A 21,210-nucleotide genomic window follows, 5' to 3' on the forward strand; every position below is an offset into this window, starting at 1 on the left:
CTAAACCACCTACAATGTCGCGAGAGCCGAGGTGTTTTTAAACCATAAACAATGTCCCGAGAGCCGAAGTGCCGATGGGCCCGTAAATGTGTCATCGGTTCTTCGAATGAATAGTTCCATAGAAAAGGTCTACGTGGCTTTGGCCACGAGAGGTCGCAGAACACGTGTGTGGTGGGTCTAGGGGAAGACAAAAGACATGCGAGAGCAGGAGAGTTTTGAGTTGAGAAGTCGAAGACTGTGAATCGAGAGGTCAGAGAAAGTGCGAGTTGCGTTGTCGATATAGTGATGTTAGCGTTGTCGAAAGAGCGTGGTCCGCGTGAGAGAGAACGTTGGATCCGTTGTGTCGAGAGTTGTCTAGATTGTAGCGTGTTATTGCGATTAGTTCATATTAAACTACCATCGTTTTCCTGTCTGTATCTGTACAATCCATTCATTGTAAATAAATTACAAATATCAGGATATAATAACAATATATTCCATTGACGATACTACATTATTACCTACCGTGTCAATTATCAATTATATTAAAGAAGAAGGAACACCTTATAGATTACACATATTCAATATTCAGATTTATATAGTAATAAAAATCTATTATATCTATTATATGATAATGAAAATATTTCACTATAAAAATGTACCATGAAAGTTGCTAGGAATATAACAGCATTTAGGAAACGTTAAAGACATCTTTTATTCTAACTAGAGGATTTTTTAAAATTATTTTAGAAGGAACTACAATAATCCGATTCTAAACATTTTTTAATAATAGAAATAATAATCCTTATAAATTTTGGATAATGAAATTAATGACTAATTATTAGGTAGAATTTTGCAAGAGAACCCAGATGCAAAAACGTTCCTTTTTCGTAATAAACCTTGGTGTGGAGTAATCAACGAGGTAGAAAAGACATCTGCGGCTTTGTATTGTAGCTGTATTCTCGCAAACGATCCTATAACATTTTCCTTAACATGCATTTATAGTGATTACGCAAGTTTGGGGAATAAAAGTAGAAAAAAATAATACTTCGTTTCTGATTGGATGACTGGATGATTATCAAAGAGGATTAGTAGGTTTTTATTTCTTTGTTAATGTTTTAAACGTATTAGAAATCCATTGAATCGAATTAAGAATTATATATATTTAGGATTGTTATATTATTATATATTATATATTAATTATTATTATATTATAGGATTAAGAAATATCTTTTAGAGGAATTGTATATTTTTTATGTATTTTTCTTAGAATCAGCCACTTCTTCATGCTCATAAAACTATAATTTGTCATATAATCTTGTATAGCTAGATTCAAATACGAATTATAATATAATATAATTTTCAGCAATGAATTCTTGTTAAAGATAATCGACATAAAAGTTATTTGTAAAACAATTCTCCAATAAGAGTTCGTAAGAGAGCCAATTCTGAATATAAATGGAGCGTAGCTTTAAAAGTGAAAGTGTAATTTACCAGAAGGAAATGCAGTGATTCGAAGCAGAAGGAACTGCTCGAAGATAAATTCGAAGCTGGAAGAACAGCTCTAAAATAAATTCGAAGCATCTGGCATTAGATGCTTTCGCATGATACTATTGGATACACCTGGCATGCATCATTTAAATCTATGGCTTTGCCATTCCGTTTGGTGTGCGAATTTATGAAAACTTAAGTTAAGAATATGATCTCCCATCGACGAAACGTATACTCGGAATACAGATTGAGTGTTCGGGGAAATAAGATTCGAACGACATCGTGATTCCGTCTGGGAAATGGAGTAAGGAAATTTCTAAAGCAATTTCCTTCCTCAAATGGAACAAAGCGCACCGGTGTTAAAATCCAACGCGTTATTCTTTTATTTTTATTGGTTTTCTCTAAGAGACTGATCAAAGTTCTCAAGAACCAACATTCTCAAGAAATATTGTAATAATCTTCATGAGTAAACTGAAAATTAAATCGTGAATTATTCTTTCATCATCCTGGTAGTTCTGCCAAATATTTCATGATGAAAACTACGCTTTGGGAATTTCTCTGACAAAATAAAACTATTCAGAAATTCTTCAGCTCCACTGAAGTTTCGTAAGATATTTTGTGATTAAAAATATTCGAAAATGCTCGGGTTCTCATGACTAAATTATTGATGTAAGATATTTATAAAATACTAGATATTCATATTTCAAAATTTGGGACCATTTTAACTAATAAGCTAGAAATTTATTTTTTAGTACAAGAAATAAAGACATTTGAAAATATCTTGAAATTTTTTTGTCATAGATACAATCGTTAAAATTAATTATAATTATTAATTATAAAACACTGAAAGGAGAAGCTTGATTTCTTCGCTGAGTGAAAGTGAAACTTTATTCCTCAATTAAAAACATTTCAATTTTTCACCTACAAAGCATTTGATTCACAGAAAAACGATAAACTATCGATATAAATTTCTATTCGAGGCTTTTACTGAGCTTCAAGCTCGGAATAGCTTTTTACCAACTTCTACCGAATAAATTTCAAGGGAAATATGTCGTCGTACCTACAAAATCTTGTGATAGTTTTTGTTTGAGAATTATGGTGAAAACTTTATTGGCAACCTCTATGTTGGAGGATCGTAAAAAAATATTTTTAATGCAAAATGATACTTCGTATTCTTGTAAAAGAAGTGAAGGAAAGTTACCAAAAAGCGTTCAGTAGAAATTTATTTTGTCCAGATTTCGAACAGACAGCGGTTCTCGGCTTTCTTTATTGCATGTTTGCGTGACGCTGGTTACATCGATCTCCTAAACCTCTCCTAAATCTCTCGAACTGTACACTTTGTTTTTTCTGTAACCTGCTCTTTGTATCTTTAATCTTTTAAACTATGTCATAAATTTTCTCAAGTTTCTAAATTCTTAATTTTATTATTCCTTAATGTAGTTAAAACATCTTGTGTGATGAAAGATCGTGTGTACTAAATTTCTAAAAATCACACGACTATCAAAATGTTAAAAGGCAAACATTTTTCTACATATACTTGTTGAAATGTTTTTTCAAATTCATATCAATCGAATTTCTAATGACTTTCGAAGATCACCAATTCTTTTAAAGAAATGTAAGAAGTAAAGATATTTTTAGTGCTCTACATTCTCCTTATTTCATATGGTGGCTAACTAAGTCTAGAATTAATTTATTAAAAACACTGTACTACAAAGAAATGGGAAAAGCGAGTATTCGTGTTCTTATATTTCCTCCTCGAATATGAAAATATTATATTTCTTTTCTCCTTGAAAATTTACAGTTTCTAACTAAAATTCATCAAATCGTTTTCGCAACTAGCATACAACTATCAGATTCTACGTCTATCAATCTCTATTCATCGACGTCTATCAAATTCTACTATCAGCTTGACCAACAGATGCATGTAATTTCATTAGAATTCGAGAGTACAATCTCGATCGATTTCCTCTTGGTAAGCAAAACCAGTACGGTTGAAAACACGTGTTCCGAGAACACTACACAGTCGTAAATCGACCATCGTCATTTGGTCATTGATAAAAGCCGCAATCCCGTTACGAGTATTAATCGAAACCAGAATCCCTTTCATATCGGCTCCTATCGAGCACTCAGATTCAAATTTTACCCACGCCTCGATCAGATATCTTTTAGCAAACGCAAACAGAGCGTATGCGACTGTCGAATGGATGAAAGGCCCACGAACTCTCAATAAAGTTCATGCTCCAGTGAATCATCAAATAACACTCCTACATCCTTGTAATTAACATACAAATATACTTTATCACTGTTAAATTCAAAGATAAGAAATGCTTAATGAATAAACGAAGAAAAAACGGCCAGAAAGCGTTGTAGCATATTAAGAGGTACCATGATTGTTTTTTTTTTTTTTATTGCTACAACGCGATGTGAGAGAAATTTTAAACGTTTCAGGTGACAAATGACAACAGTTATACTTTTTGTAAGTTTATTGATTTACTAGTTAGAAATATACATATATCTTTGTGCTAATTTGTATATCTGTGAACATAGTTAAAGAAATAAGACCCATAAAATACTTTACTTTGCATATTTTATATATTTCCGTAAACTATGCACATTCTATACATTTTTGCATCTTCTAATTTCCCGTAAATGCTTTTAAATGTTTATATAAATATAACATAGGTTCAATTAAGAATAGCATTAGAAATGCATTTGATGATTTTTAATTAGAAGAATTCAAATATAAAACTATATAATAAATATAACTATATAATAAAGCTATATAATGAAAAAATATTTAATTTTTATTAATCTTATTGAATACAGTAAAACCAACAAATCTGTACTAAATGTTTTTGCTGTGAATTTAGAGTTAGAGAAATCTGAAAATGTAATAAATTGAATAAAGAGCCAAATTTTGTAATAAATTTCAGGAAATATTTCGCGCGGAATGATATATGCACATGCACGCTTTGGTAAATTATAGCATCCTTTTAATTCATTTAACGGAAGTCACAAATCGTCATAATGGAAGCTACAAGTGACGTAGCTACAATACAACGTTCACATAAACTGTTGTTTGTCCGCTAAATAATTAAATTGACGATTTCGTGATTTGGAAAAATTCCACGTTGTTTGTACTGAATAAGTATCATCGTATCAGGCCGCTAAATTCATGGACATTTCCGGTTAATTTACAGAATACAGAGATATGGTGGTATACATATACCGTAATTAATTACGTCTCATGAATTTATTTGCCCCAAAAATGTGTCGAATCGACCAGAGTAACGATGACCAAAAGCAACGAAACTAACATCTTCGACAATTTATTTCTCAGTTAAAATGTACTTTATAACAATGATTTCGATTGATTAATTGTAATTTCGAATAATGTGCTATAATGATTAATACTTCATTTTTTTAAACTGATTTTCACATAAATTCAAAATGTACATTAAAGCTTTTAAACCAAAGATTAAATTTGACAATTTTTATTTAGTCTTCTATAAGCAGAATTTTCTGTGCTTCGCTCAGAGTACAATGAGAAACAATGAAACATGTAAAATACTGAAAAAAAATGAAAATAATAAAATAAAGAAATGCCCTTGAATATGATTACGGAATTATAGAAGGTTTCAAAAACTGCTATTCACTGCTTTCGGTTTATGTCGGTTAGGGTTCGGTTTAGGGTTACAGTTTATATATATATATATATATATATATATATATATATATTTATATATATGTAACTGCAATATATATATATATATATATATATTGCAGTTACATTATATCAATCCATTAATATACGATCTAACTAATCAAAACTAGATATGCCAAAAGCTTTGCATCAATGCAGATATTAAGGAGCTAATCCTAGAAATACCCAAATGAATTTGGAATAATCACATACGTTTTTGCGTACTATGATTACATTTGAAACATATGTAGGACCTGCATAACTATAATTATACTGCTTCAACTCCTCAAAATTAATATTTGTGTCAAATATTTAAACTGACAAATTTTCAAACCATAAAATTGAAAGTTCTCGAATTTTTCGATTCGTTATTATCAAATAATATCACGATTCTATTGCTTTTACGCATTAGATTGCTACTTGGATCGTAACAAATTAATCACAACAGATTAGATCGCGACAATGTCTTTATTTGAATTTAGAATTCAAATAAAGGGATCTGGATTCTAATAGCGCACAAACGGCGCAAAAAATTCCCACTTCTCACCTACAAAAACTGAAATTTCCCGCGGCTACATAAAAAAGATAACTCGTAACTTAATATATGTATAGGTAACTCAAAAGAATTTTTATCTACAAAGCAAAATTCGCGGAATAAAATTTGATGTTATCCATCATTATAAGCCTGTATTTCTGGAGAAGATCAAGTTTTTTCTTGGATAATTCTACGAAGGGAATAAAACCTCTTTTCCCTTCCATTTTTCAGCAAAATTGACGCGATGAAAACATTCTGAATACTTTAACGCGACGACGTGACATTTTCGTTTCACGAACGACCGTGTTAATGTATGTACGTCACATATGTACATATCACGGTTGCTTTCCTTTTTATGCTTTACTCCCCCTAGGGAAAGTACGAATACGTGGAATTAAGCGAAAAAAAGTAAGTCCGCAGACTGATTCAGCCGAAGGAAAACGATCACCACAATCTTTCGTATAAGAAAAGAATTATTAGAAGGACAAGGAAACTCGGTCCATCCACCGAGGGTTGAACTTTGATGGACGACTGAAACGTGCACTGACCAATAATTTTTTTTCCCTTAGTCGATCTGATAATTTGAATTCCTTCTTTGGGGACTGAGACCTCTCAAAAGGATCAAGAAATGTGGAAAAGGAATGCAAAGTTTGGATGGCTATAAAATATACAGTGACGATCTTGTGAGAAATAAACAGGGTGTCCTATATTTTACTGTACAAACTTCTCCCGTGTATTCTATGGGTAAAAATAGGACTAAAATGTCAGGTAGCAAAAAGTCGATTAGTACTTCATTATTCATGTTATAACTAAAATATGAAAGGCGACAAATATATAGGTACGCCGAACCTCTTCCTCTTAGTTTTAATACAGGATAAGCCAAGATACATAATGTTCACGGTACGTGTTGGTATAAAGTACATAAGAGCCGCTTAATGAAAAAATGCTACAAGTAAAAAGGAATTTATTACTGGATAATGAGGAATAAAGTAAAAATTTTGCAGCGAGTTGAATTGGCGATTCTCACTTATTCTACTATCCATCGAAAACTAATGAAGATATTAACACCACTTACACCACTTCTGCAGTAAACAGAATAAAGGTCGCGTTTTCAAGATGTGGTGTTAAGCCAAATAGACAAAAATTTGATTTACACCACTTTTGCATTAAACGGCTTATTTATTTGCTGTTTTTGAGCATGATTCTACTATACTTACACGCAAAGAAATTAGGCAAAGTCATCGTAAAATTCGGTCTACAGTAAATTCAATATAACGCCGATAACTTTACATTCATAAAGATGGGCGACACTTCGAAATGCACGCGTAAGTACAGATAAAATAAAACTTACATATACAGATTTGGTTTTCATATTTTTATGATAACTTTCTAATGAAGCATTCATTCAACTTTTTGCTACATGCCATTTTAGTTTTATTTTTATTCACAGAGCATACTGGCAAAGTTTATACAGTAAAGTGCGGAACACTATGTATGTTGCGTGGGTTGTAAATCGTCGTATAAAACGAATGACGAAGGAAAGATTCAGTGGCTCGAACTAGAAGTAGTCAAAGTATAATAAAATCGCATTAGTGATTCCACTTTTTAGAGGCGTCCTTTTTGTTTCTAAACTAACTCTACGTATAGGATTTTAATGCTTGTTGTAGATAAAGTTTTTAATAAAAACTTATGAAGGAAATTGCAGGTTGTAGAAATGGATTAAAGAATTTTTATTTGGCATTTCTCGGACAAGTTTTAACAACTTTAGATGCAATTTCACAATTTTCTCTCATGAGTGACACATCGTCAAGAACTTTTTAAATTATAAGTTCGTTGATACGTTTACAGGAATTTTTTCTAATAATCGTCTGAAAACGCAATATAAGCGGTTTTATTATTTGCTTGTGCTTCGAGTTGATTGCAAAATCTCCAGAATGTCTGAGAAAATTTCAAGCAAAAAATTTGCTGAGGCATGAGAAGTATTTGCGCCTTTCAACTTTTCTACATAATACTCTCGTGGCATACCTGTGCGTGCACCTGCGAAAATGGCGAAAGTCATTAAGCCCTATTTTTTACGACACCCATTTTTAGTCGCAGTCGCGTGAATTATGAAGATGTTGAACACTGAAGCGTATAAAACTTCCTGGAACCATGATTTGCACAGAGATCTGTGAGTTGTTGCAAGTTGACTATTTTGAAAAGCAACGAAGGCAACGATTTTTTTTATTATTATTATTTATCTATTCTTTTACGTATTTTTTATATTGTTTGTATTTTGTCATTAAATTACATACACACCCATAATCTAATAATCGCTGTATTTACCACCATTCGTTATTAAAATATTTAACAAACCATTACTTGTAAATTATCCACACTGTGTTTATAAAAACTTTGAAGAATTTGCCCGTCAACTTCCAATTAAAACTGCTGTAATATATCCTTGTCAGTATTCCTTGGTAGTGATAGAATTCTCTTGTACCAGATCAGAGAACTGAGGTAGTAAAACTTCCAGGCGACCAGTGCACGATTCAAGATCCACGTTCTTCTTCCTCCGTTTTACTTTTTCTCCTTTCTTCGAGTTGAAACGAGTTCTCGATTTAAGAGATTCGATCGAAAAGGATGGAACGTTAACGATACCTCGTTTGCTTTGTAAGAGTAAGTACAGATCGCTCGTTGAGAAGAGATTAAAAGCCCATTCTCGCTGTCTGTCTGGGAGATTTAAGTCAGCCTCAAGCTCAGTCCGCGAAATCGTTCGTAAAACAAAAAGATTCCCGTCAAGCTGTTATAAATCTATCGAACGGAAAAATCGTTCGATTGGCAAATGTTCATCAACTGAGCAGCAATTACGAAATAGGAACTCAATAAATTTTTCTCTTGAGAATACAAACTGTACACGATTAAGCGGAGATCTTTGAAGTGGTCTAAAATGAAAAACATGTAAGAGGAAATTAAATGGCTCGAGATACTTTTAGTTATTTATATAAGTAATTTTCGATTAAAGTAATTGCAATGTCGGATTGGATCCAGTTCGTTTAAATTTAATTACACGAACTTTTCGATATAGATCAGTTTCTTTAAGTTCTTTAAAGGGATAGATCAAGTTAATGTTTAAAAAATACCAAATTTCTTAGGAGATTATTTCTAAGTGGAAAGAATTTATTTACACGATTTTTCAATTTTTCACCGGAATAGCTTTGAGATAAAAATATAAAAGCAATTTGCGTCGAAAGTAATAAAATAGTAACACATTGGAGCAAAAATAAACTTTTTCACGGAGAAATGGAATTTTATTCATTTATAGGTCAAATAAAAATTAAAGTATTAAGTAAACTGGTTTTGTGGAACAGAACAATCTCCCCATTTGATCAAAGATTCGAATAAAGGAATTACGATTAAATTCTTGCAATTAATCGTATTTTTTCTACATCATAATGCATGAACGATGATTGTCTTTTTTTAAAAAAATTGTTAAGAATCCTCCGTTTCGCAATATAGGAGCAGAGGCTTTTGCTTCCAATTATTTTCCAGCGATTCATTTGCTCGCCCTTCATTTATTCCCGCGTTCACATGGCATTAAGGATTTCTTTTGTTCCTTACTTGATTCTCTTCTGAAACGCACAGGATGCTGCGTCGCTATGGAACTCTATTCTACGAGTTTTTCTTTTCTCCTATCGGAGGAATAAACACAACCACATTCGAAATTGTGCCATGGAATTGTTATTGAAGAATAGTTTTTTCGTTTTTCGCATTTCCATACAAATTGGAAGTGTTGCCGCATTTTCGTTAGAAACAATGTGAAAAATAAATGGCCGAATAACTGTTCTTGATGAAAAGAATTTTTGTAGAATATCGTAGATGCTGGAATAAAAAAAAATCACTGTGTTCAAACAAGATAAACCTTTTTACATTGATTGCTAGTAGACCGATAGAATAGTGAGAGTGTAGAAAAATTAATGAAATTGTGGATTACTGTTGTTAATTAACATTTTATGGATGTTCAAGTGAAAAAGTAATTATTTATGAAAATGTAAAACGTAAAATTCTAAACGTTGTTCCACGTAATTAATAAAACACTTAAATAGCGTTAAACTTAATTAATTTTAATAAAAATACTGTATAGAATTTCTTGATAGAAACACAGGGAAAACAAAGCGCTTTATGAATCTTACTTCATGTTTTGAATTAAATATGTCTGGAAGAAATTCTTCACTTAAATTCTACTAAAGCTCTCTCAGATACTCAGGTGATCGTAAAGAAAAGTATTACAAAATGTTTCAATATAAACATACAAGAAATAAAACACTTTATATGAATTTTAATAGATTATTATCATTAGACAATTCTTTTATAAGTACTCAACTAAACAAGCTATGTAAAGCCGAATAAAAATTCTTAATAAAGTGTCGATTTAATTCTTAATAAAGATGCGGCGATATAAAACATTATATATTATAAGAATAAACATAAAAAGTTTTATAAAGACATGGTGCAAAATCCCTTAATTGGAACACAAGAAAATCGACTGTCGAGACCATCTGTTTCACGCATATACATACGTACATATGTATGATCAGGCGGGCGTGATTATCTGGATTTGGAATTGAGCAAGTTACAACAGCACGTGTTCTCGAAGACGGCCTAGACGTCAGCAATTTGAATTACAGGCAATTAGGACGAGAAACTACCGTAAATACATAATACAATATTTGATGATATATGCATCTAATAGCAGGGAATTCTGTATGTCGTACGTCCTTCTTTTTCACGATACTTTTGACAATAGCGCTCTAAAAATAACTCGGATGAAGTTCGTATAGAGTTCAATCGATGGCCAATTATCGACGACAGAACGCGTTCGACAACTGAAATTCTTTGAAAAGAACATAGGGATCTGATTGAACATCGAATGTGCCATCAGCAGAGAATAAAACACAGTATCTATACGTTCCATGCCAATATGCTTCATCAAAAGAAAACGCCATTTGTGTTCTAAATGTATCCTAGCGATCGTATGCTTCTACAAAGCATCACGTGGGAGTTTTTGTTGCCTAAATAGACTAACCATTTCAGCTGCAACCACAATTGTGGACAATTTTTTCAAATAATTCACTTGAATTGGTTTTATGGTGACTGTGAACTAATTTCGATAAAAGAGACAGAGTTTCTTTTTTACAGCAAATCTTACACTATTCTAAAAAATTATTTTATTAATTGTAGAAAGAAGAATTATAGTTAGAAATTAATCGTAGTGAGTAAGAAGCTTCGTGTTTCAGTATGTAACATCAATGAAGATATAGATCATGTTTATTAAAAATATTTCAATAAGAGATATGTATGTATATATATATGTTTCTAAATTTCAGAAAAATCTTTTATTAAAATAGAGAGGAAAAAGAAAGATCCGAGGAAAATATTAACAAATATCCAGACTATTTTTTAAAAAGTAGCAAATTTGTTGATTGTCAAAAATATATAAACTCAAGCATTTTATACCAATAGTTTAAACGTTCCATAATCTCGAAACTTACAAGAATTAGAATGCTATCAGCTTTTTCAAAAAGTTAGTTTAGATAAAAAGATTCTTTCTAAAAATAATTAGATGGAAGTTGCATTCATCTCCGATAGCTAACTAGAATTAACATAAGAAGTAAAAATTCATTGTGATTCTACATTTATACAATTCTTCATTAATCTCATGACACTTGTTCATCGACATCTTCATTAATCAAGATAACACGATTCCTGGTCTGCACGGGATATTTAGCTCAGTCCAATCCACGTTCCCGGCGGGATTAAAGCGTCAAATTGCTTCGACGGAGTGTTAATCAACATTTGCTGTAGTACTTTAATTAGAAACATACTCATAAGTATCGTTTCATTTATAGTGCTAGCCAACTGTCTAAAGTCATTTGCAAACAGAGAGCACCAAGAGCGAAACACGTGCATTCTGTTATCAATCTGTTCTGTCTTATCGAGGAACTGACACATACTGTGAAATACTGTGAAATTGATTTGTAGTAGCTGACAGTACCTTGAATTTGATCAAATCGAATAAATTAACGATTAGTTAATAACTACATGCAATAGTTACTACCTTTTATGGTGTGAGCAGACTGTGAATTTAAATGACATTATTAAAAGACACAGCAGTGGTATATTTTATTATTAACTGTATATATTAGTGCATACATATGTTATTTAAATAAATAATTTAAAAGTTTAGAAGAATCTTTTTAATCCAAATTATAATTTAGAAACGAAAGAATCTGCAGATAAGGATCTTGCGATTTATCAAAATAATTCTGCAAGGTTTGACGATTAAAGACAACACTTCTATTATTGCATACTTTCAAATATCAATTTGATCCTGTCGTAATATTTTACTATACGCCTAGTTATGCGATTTTAAGAAATAAACTTGCGATTCGATTTATTTTTATTTAATTATTTTAACTATTAGATTGAGTAATAGGTTCTTTCGCGTTTTCTTAAAACAGCGTATCAAGTATCGTCATCTTCATATAAAATCTATTTATATATAGAAAATTAATAGCAAATTATTAAATGTTACTATTAAGAAGTGTCTTATTCTCCATTTCTCTACGAATTTATACCTTTTATGAAACAATTAGAATACGATATTTTTCCATTTTTTAAATAATTTTTATAATCTTCTTTGAAATATGGACATTAGTGAGAAGTGAACGAAATTATTATTCAACCTAACATTTTTAATTTTAATCCTAAAAAGAAATAAGGAGGTGTCTGATAATCTTGGACGATAAATAAATATGAATATCACAGAATAATCATGCTCCATTATCTGATTATTGTTGAAGGTAGATTAACAAAAGAACTCAGAAAGATTATGTGTCGAATATCTATTGCTTTTTTTATGGTAACACTGTCGTACACAATAAGAATTGTCCGCCTCTGTCCCTAGAGACGCGTATGTTTTTTTCGTCTGAATATGTGATGGAAAATTTCCTTCGTATTCCCATTCGACAGATTCAATTATTTTAATCCAATGCTTGGGTTTGCAAAAAATGTAAGAAATGGGTTTTTTAATGTTTCTTGATGGACGCATTGTTTTCGACACCTAGTTCAATATGTCAAGCTTTCAAGCAATATCATTCTTCTTTGATAATATTTGGTAGCTGTATTATACTTTTCTTGCTTCTTTCAGTGAACCGGTCTAAAGTATAAAAAATGTATAGTTAATAGTAATCTATTGTTTAAATTGTTAAAAAGAATTTAATCCACTAAGATTCAGTGTTGTCTTAACGTAAAATTTTATATGCAGCTTTCTTTTAGTCAATTTATATTATTGAATTATATTTCCTAATATTGTGTCTATGAAAAAGAATACCTTTCTCCTCTATTTCTTTTTTCATTCAGATCCTGGAATTTTACAGAGTTTGAAGGAAATGCAGTTCTTTAGAAGAAAATAAATCTTATTCCAAATCGTAGAAGTTGCGCCATATAGTGTATTTTTAATATTATGATTATAAAAGAATTTCAAACATTTGCTTAATATCTCTTCCTCCGCCGTTTCTTTTCTCATCCAAATTCTACAACTTTATGGAGTTTGACATAGTTTATAAAATTCTTAAGAATATACAATCTTTCTCCAACTACAGAAATTTCTTTTGGTATTTCTGACTTGTGTAATAATATTCCATAACTATAATATTACTGAGTTACGTAATTAACATTTTCCACCAATATAACGTTTAGCCAACTCTTACACATTTATGCATAATGACTTAAGAAACACTATTCACCGCTTAATGGATTAAACCACTTTCCAACCAAGTCACATCAAACCACAAGAAACTTTAATTAACGTAGAAAGTATTTTCTTGAAAGAATCGAGTTAATCAGCTCTTGGGAGTAAATTATATCACGTCACGTTTATCTTCCAATAACCGAGCAACGAGAGGTATTCGGTTCTTCTGATACTTTTTCATTCCCACGAAATCTTTTGATTCTATCAATTTATCCAGTAACAGACTTCCGACGTGCCTATTCCCAAAGGCGAACCGAAATGAGCTTCATTCCGTAGGATTCAATCCTATCAATCGTGCAATCCCTTTCGCCGATAAAGATACTGGTGAAACCTTCCAATACCAATCGTTCCAATGAGCATTTAGTTACGAACGCATTAAGTCAGGATGCGTGTTTGGAAGTTCCAGTCACGATTTGTGTTCAAGACGACGGTCGTCGCGACGAGAAGGAAAAAAAATATCTTTGTTAGATACGATTCCCGTGAATTAAGCAGAAGCATATTCCGGAAAATAAGTTGATCAGATTCGTGGAATTTATTTGATGTTATTGAAAAGACTATGCTATGAGAACCAGGCGATGAGAGAAATGAGAACCGAGAAATGGACGATGAAATTGCGAAAGGAATGAGTATTGTTAAATTAATGTATGGGTTGCTTGAATTGCAATAATCTATCCCAACTATCCTACCTATAATCCTATACTATGATAGTAAAATATGATAGTAAAATATACAAAGGATAATTTTATGAAACAGTAGTTTGGGAATTATTGCGCGGCACTGAAACGATAATGTGTCGTTTCGAGAGATTGTGTTTCGAAAGTTGCTTTGAAAACTAGTATTGATTAATCGTACGTACATCAGGTTGACAATGTTGTTACGTCCTAATCCTATCCAAAATATTACACAATGAATTTGGTTCATAAATTGTCTATGAAGTTTTTGCTATAACTTTGCTAAACAAATTAAATATCAATCAGTGTAAATGCATTTATCCCCCCCATCCGCCAAAAAAAGGAAAATAAAACTATAAAAATACAAAATGGTGTTTGGAGTCGTGCCAATCAATCAAAGTTGGATATAGCTAGATATAACGTAACACTGGCAGATGCAAGAAATCTAATGGCAATATTCCAAACCTAACTGGTCAATGGTTAGGGTTTAGTATCCGTCCCAACAATGCGGATTTAATGGCAAGAGTCCTAGTAATGCGGCTACATTCCGAAATTTCGAAAATGATCAATATTTGCTCGAATATTCAGCTCGATGATACGTCGTGATTAATAACTCCGATAACGATCGTAATAGCAGATAGTTAATTAAAAATTCCACGAAAGTAGATTCGGATCTATCACACGATTTCGATGGTTTAACGATGGTTCTCACGTGATCTTGATTATATAACCTCCATTGACCTGTTATGATCTACTAGTAAAACTGAGTGTCAATGATTTCGATAATGGCTTATGACCTTTATTATTTATTATATATTATTTATTATTACAATGGGGATGTTCATGGAAATCTATATTTTCGTCAACGTAACTAAAGAAGTAAAATTTAATTTTATGACACGTTTCAAAATAATATTATGTCCTTTTCGTTTGACATTTAAATCGAATGCGTGAATGAAATTCTTCTAATGGTGGTTTCAAAAAATAGCTATCCATTCTGAAGGGTATATTGTAGTTCAAAAATGTATAAATTATTAACTTAATTATTCTTTTCGAAAAACAATAATCGTATCTAGGTTTAACAGAAACTTGTTCCATCCACTAAATTTCGAAATGAATGTCATACTATGAATATTTTATATATTTATTAATATTTTATTATGTACATTCTTCAAATTTGTACGACTTTGTCATAAATACTCGAATATCTGCAGTTTAATTCTTGAAAATGGAATTCAGAAATTGAAACGAAGGAGCTTGTATTTTTCCTAATCTTTATTCATTAATAGTGGAACTGAAATAATGAAATCGAACAAACTTTATTCTTTTCAATTTGCAATTGTTAATAGTAAACTTCAAAGACTGAAATCAAAACAAGTTTATTCTCGTCAATCTTCAATTATTATTAATAATACAATTTAAAGACAGAACTGAAGAAAGTTTTATTCTTTTCAATCTCTACTTCCATTTCTTTGAGTAAACTAATTCTTCTACCAGACTAAACCTATATAGTTCAATTTACGTCCACATCAAGTCAATAAATAATCCACAATATATCCAAACTTACTATGCTACGTTTGCTTTCAGGACCAGGATATGTTCGTCACGGAAGGCAGGTGATGCGGCGGAACAACGGTTGGTTGGCCGTTCTGGCCGTTTCACTATTGCTGTCGATTATACGTAACAGCTTAGCGGGTGAACGTTATCCGCTCGATTATGGTAACGCCGAGCTGCCGGTTAACCACAGCAAAACCACTTACAGAACTTACAACTCCAACGAACCATCTTTAGACTCGCAAAACTACTTAAATCCTTCATCAGTTGCAATTTCATCAAAATCATCGACCTCGACAACAACACCACTACAATCTCATTTGCACATCAATAAGAAAAATACTATCTTGTCGAAAGGCGAGACGAAAGCAATAACACGGCGAGCTACGAAGCTCAGCAATATAAATCTGCCTGGCGAAAACTTCAATAACGATCGGTCGATCCATGACGATCGTCGCCAATCCAAACTCGTCGATCCCAACGAACGATCTCGTAACGTTCGAGCAAGCGAGTCTAGCGAACAAGTTGCCGAAGGATCGAACAGTCTCAGCTTGGAAATTCCCGAACAACCGCGTTTATCCTCCTGGATACCTCGCGGCGCGATAAAGAACATATCCAGGCGGATCAACCGCGTGAGACTGCCTGAACCGTCTAAGACGCGGGAACATAAAACGACAACGGAGGCGATTCGAAGAGGAAGCGTGCTGCTGGACAAAGGATATCCGTATTACGGTCACGTCAGGGCGATTTCACACGATGACGACTCGTTGACGACTTCCGAAGGGCAGATCACAGGCGTTAAAAAACGAGAACGTTCAACGAGGAATTCTCATCAAAGAAAAAGATCTGAAAAAGCGAATGCCCTGCAAACTATACCAAACATTAGTCTAGGGGAGACTAATTCTTTCAATGATGCAAAGAGACAAGATCATAGACAGAAAGTCATTAAGAAACGATTTTTAACTGGCTACTCTGTGTTCTCTGTTTCTCTCAATAGAAGGTTAAATGGGAATTTGAAAGCGACTAAATTGATTACTGCAAGAAGATCGAAAGGCAGACGCGAGAATGGTAAGAAGAGATTTGGACGATCGGTCCGGTATCTGAAAAAGAAACCGAGTCGAAACATAAATCTCGGGCCGTGGTATGCCCCGCGTGATTTCAAGCTTTCGAATAGCGATCCACGAAATGACATATTCAAGACAGGACGCGGTAACCATCATTCTTCGAGAGCCGAGGGTTTCCGGCACCATTCAGCGTCTCATAAATCAATGGCTGCGCGCCGTCACGCGGAGAATACACGCGAATTTAATGGAATCTCACCGAAACAGAGATCAACGATAGGACACGACGACCTAGGAGACAAAGGCACCTATTCTTCTTCGATTCGAGAGAAGAGGAATTTCGTTCTAGCCGGTGATACTTCCGATTCATTACCTAAAGACGAAACTTTGGAGAATGTCACTTTCCATGGAACAATAAAGAGTTTTTTGGAGGATGAGATAGACAACCAAGAGGGAAATATCGTGGAAGAATTGAAGTATGATTTGGTTCAAGATAATTTCACAGAAAATTTGATCGATCAAAGGCAACACAAGTTAGAAGAATTGAATGGAAATGATACGAAAGTATACTCAGTTACTTTAGAGTTGAGGAATGAATCACATTCGAAAAGACATAATTTCAGTACAGATTCAATTAACAGAACGAAATTGGAAGAATCCAGTGCATCGAGTGGGAATTATTCAAATTTAGTGACAAATATTTTAACATCGAGTAACGAATCCAGCTTGAAGGGCGACGATATAAATCCGGTTTCAGTTAACAGAACGAAATTAGAAGAATCAAATGTGGAAAATTATTCACACCTAGATTTAATTAACCAAGCAACGTTAGAAGACGCAAATATATCAAAAAGTAATTATTTACGCTTAATGACAAGTATCTTCAAATTAACCAATAAGTCTGATTCAATAAACTACGATACGAATCCAGATTCAATAAACAGAACATTAGTAAAATCGTATATTCCAAATAGAAATTATTCAAAGACGAATACATTAAAGTCAAGTAACGGATCTTCCTCCACAATCCAAGACACAAGTGAAAACTCGATTGACAAAATAAAATTGAAGAAATCGCTAAATAACCAAAAATTGTCATCAACAGCACCTAGCACAATTAATTCGCGATTAAACACGGACTCTCGAAATTCAAACAACGAATCTGTGTTAATGAGTCCGAATACGAACAACGATCTAATTGGTGGAATGGAATTAGACGCGTCGTGGGCGGAGATTGACGAGAGCCAGGAAGGCGCTATTCAGACAGGCGAGGAAGAAAGGTCTACGCTAAGTAGCGTGACAAAGGAGTCTGAGAACGTATTCGTGAATTCACCACGCGGCTCGGTTACGGCTCAAAGGAATTCCACGCATCTAAGGCACGATATGAACAGTCTAGCCGAAGGAAGCTTTGTCTCCAAGAGCAATGGCCTCTTCCAGGTTACCGGAAGGAACGCTAACGATCCATTCAGTAACTCGTCAACGATGCAACACGGAAGAAAAATGGTCGAGAATTTCAACGTAAATACACTGCCTGATCAATTGCTTGTAAATAATGAGAAACAAACCGAGTCGAAGCTGTCTTTGATACCATTTCAACTACAAAATGTATCTAAAACCGTTACTTTTAAGGAAGAAGAAAAAGCCAGTAGTAGAAGCAATGATAAAGTGGTCTCAAAAAGTAGTAAAATCAATGATAAAGCGGTCTCTGTATCAGACAGCCAAGAATCGAGATCAATCGGGCACGACGAAGGGAAAAGCAACCAACGACGGCTTAATGGTTCCTTAATCGTTCTCAGAAAAGACAAATCTGTTGACTCGAGACCTATAGAGCTGCTGGATCAAAATACTCCGACGAACACCGACGAAATTAAGGCTAATGAACCGACCATAAGATCTTCCTTGAAAAATGACAGAGGAGCCGACGAGTTGGCTGATGATACTACGAAAGACGTTAATCCTGTCGAAAGGGGCAAAAAAACCGTGGACAATCCTGAAGATCGAGTGTCAGAAGATTCTACCACCTTGAGCACGATTCTTATCAACGATCGTTTTTCAAAAGAACGAAAGTCCAGATCGTCGAAAATTGGAACCTCCATGAAGCTTAGACGTGATTTCACTATGGAGACCGAGGGTACGGTAATTGGCGAAACTTCCACGTTGATACTGAATAAAGATGGGGTTGGTCAAAACAACGTTCTGACCCTAAACATCGATCCCACGCTGCCAGAAGCTGGTAACGATACAACTGCCGCTTCGCAAGTTACGTTGAACGATTCATTGGAATTTGTCCCGAGGAATTCGTCCATCGTACTAACCTTAATGGATCAAACTACAAAGGATTATTTTCTTACTACAAACAACGTAATGCTTTCATCGACTGAAATCGATCAAATGCAAATGGACATCGAAACGTCGACCATTTCGTTAAGTAACGACGAGGATCAGTTATTGAGTTTCGATACGATCGTCACGTCATTGGAACCGAATGACGAAGACTCTCGTGTGACGATGGAAGATGTGCCTTTACGTAATATGGATAATTCCTCGCACAAACTGCAATCGGAGGAGCCTCCGTGGCCAGTTAAACACAGCGCTGTGGTAGAAGGTGATTTAGTGTTGGGTGGTTTGATGATGGTGCACGAGAGAGAGGACTACTACACTTGCGGCCCAGTGATGCCACAGGGTGGTGTCCAAGCACTCGAGGCTATGTTGTATACCTTAGACACGCTCAACGATCGTGAAATCGTGCCCGGTGTCAAGATTGGTGCACATATTCTCGACGATTGCGACAAGGATACATATGGTTTGGAAATGGCTGTAGATTTCATCAAAGGTACGTACATGCACGTGTTTATTTGTTTACTGATTGAGGACTGGTGATTAATTTATACTCGGTACCATTAGTAATTAATAGCGTGATTGACGGATGGAGCTTATTAGAGATTCGAAGTGTTTATTCGATTCGATTGATTACATCAACGTCATCGAGCCATTAGGCGAGTGTCGTTTATAAATACAATTCCATTAGGAGATATTGGTTAAATTATCTGTATGTAAGGTGCATTGAAAGTGCATTGAAATAGATTCTTTATAAAAATTTCCAAAACATGTTCGATCAATAAATTCTTCATAAAACGTTATTAGGTGAATTAGATATTAGAAAAAGATATTTTTATGGTTTAACACTTTTCATTTGTAGATAGATAAAAATTTGTTTAGCAATCGATAAATGAGCAGGTCAATTATATATGAAAATGTCGAAATATTTCGAAAGATAGATTCGACTAATTTCGTGTCATGGAATTTGTAAGAATCGAAGGAACTTTAAGTTCGGGAAAATCTTTTGGAAAAAATGTATTAATAATTTTAATTATAAATACGGAATTATATGTAACTTTGATGATCTTCGTAATCACCAAGAGAAATATTACATTAAACTACGAGTTTGGATATCGGTTCTATGTGAATAGGAAAAAAAAATATTATTTCTGAGATATACAGCTGAAACATCGCTCAGAACTTGTCTGCTTCTAAACGACCCTGAAAATGTTATCTCGTCGAGTAATAAATAGAAGTGCCTACAAATTACTTCTCGAGAAACTTTTTCCATATCTTTAGCAATACTTCGCAAGAGAGCGTTAAAAGGGAGAAACATCGTATGGCAGATTCGTCTTTCTGGCTCAACTTTCCATGAGAAAGAAGAGAAGAAGCTTGCATCCCATTTAATCTCATTCACTTCGCAAATACGAAAAGTTTCGTCGAAATTGGTAGTAGAAAACCTGACGAAGGACTACCAAGAATTGAATAAAATCACCGTTTAATCTAAATTTTGTTGAGTGCCATTGGAAACCACACGGGAGAAATATGACATGTTCTAACTTTCATGTCACTTAATGGCTGAAGAAAACCATGGAACAGTATAAAAAAGGAATAATCTGCTAGATTCCTTTACTTCTATAAGATATCATTCTTTTGAAAATTAGTAACAAATTCACAGTATGCTGTAAAGAACGAATAATATTAGTTTGGTTAATTACTCTGCGCAACTAATGTTATCAATATTTTTTAAATGTTTATGAAGGGAACAAAGACACACACTTAATCCCAAAATCAGATGCAAAAATAGCTTTAAGGTGGAACTGGTTGTTAACATACTAAATTTTACAATGTGACATTACGATTTTCAGCTTTGGTCTTCAATTGCTTTCTGATATCGAAAACAAGAAAGAAAAATGCAAATATGCAAATGCAGGTTGTACGTAATTGTATTCAAAATTATGTAACGTTGCTACTTTGGAATCCATTGTTTCGGAAATGATAAATAACAATGGCCATGAACCGGAAGGATGAAGTGTTAAATAAATATCAAAGTCAATATGAACAATCTTGTGGTATTGAAAGAAGGATAAAAAGCAATTAAGACA

At 33.4% G+C, this 21,210-nt stretch overlaps 1 protein-coding gene and 1 long non-coding RNA gene across 2 annotated transcripts in view; one reads left to right on the plus strand and one right to left on the minus strand.

Annotated features, from left to right (window-relative positions):
- The window catches only part of LOC122574509, a 308,890-nt gene that overhangs the window by 123,409 nt on the left and 164,271 nt on the right, over positions 1-21,210 (plus strand). The window contains exon 2 of the mRNA XM_043742206.1: positions 15,759-19,619. Coding sequence (XP_043598141.1) covers positions 15,791-19,619 — 3,829 coding nt within the window. The 5' untranslated portion in view covers positions 15,759-15,790. The remainder of the gene's footprint in view (positions 1-15,758; positions 19,620-21,210) is intronic.
- Positions 1-21,210, minus strand: part of LOC122574512 — a 281,783-nt gene that overhangs the window by 102,365 nt on the left and 158,208 nt on the right. The gene's annotated exons all lie outside the window — the stretch shown is intronic.

Source organism: Bombus pyrosoma, linkage group LG13 (genome assembly GCF_014825855.1).
Source record: "Bombus pyrosoma isolate SC7728 linkage group LG13, ASM1482585v1, whole genome shotgun sequence".
Lineage (NCBI taxonomy): Eukaryota > Metazoa > Arthropoda > Insecta > Hymenoptera > Apidae > Bombus > Bombus pyrosoma.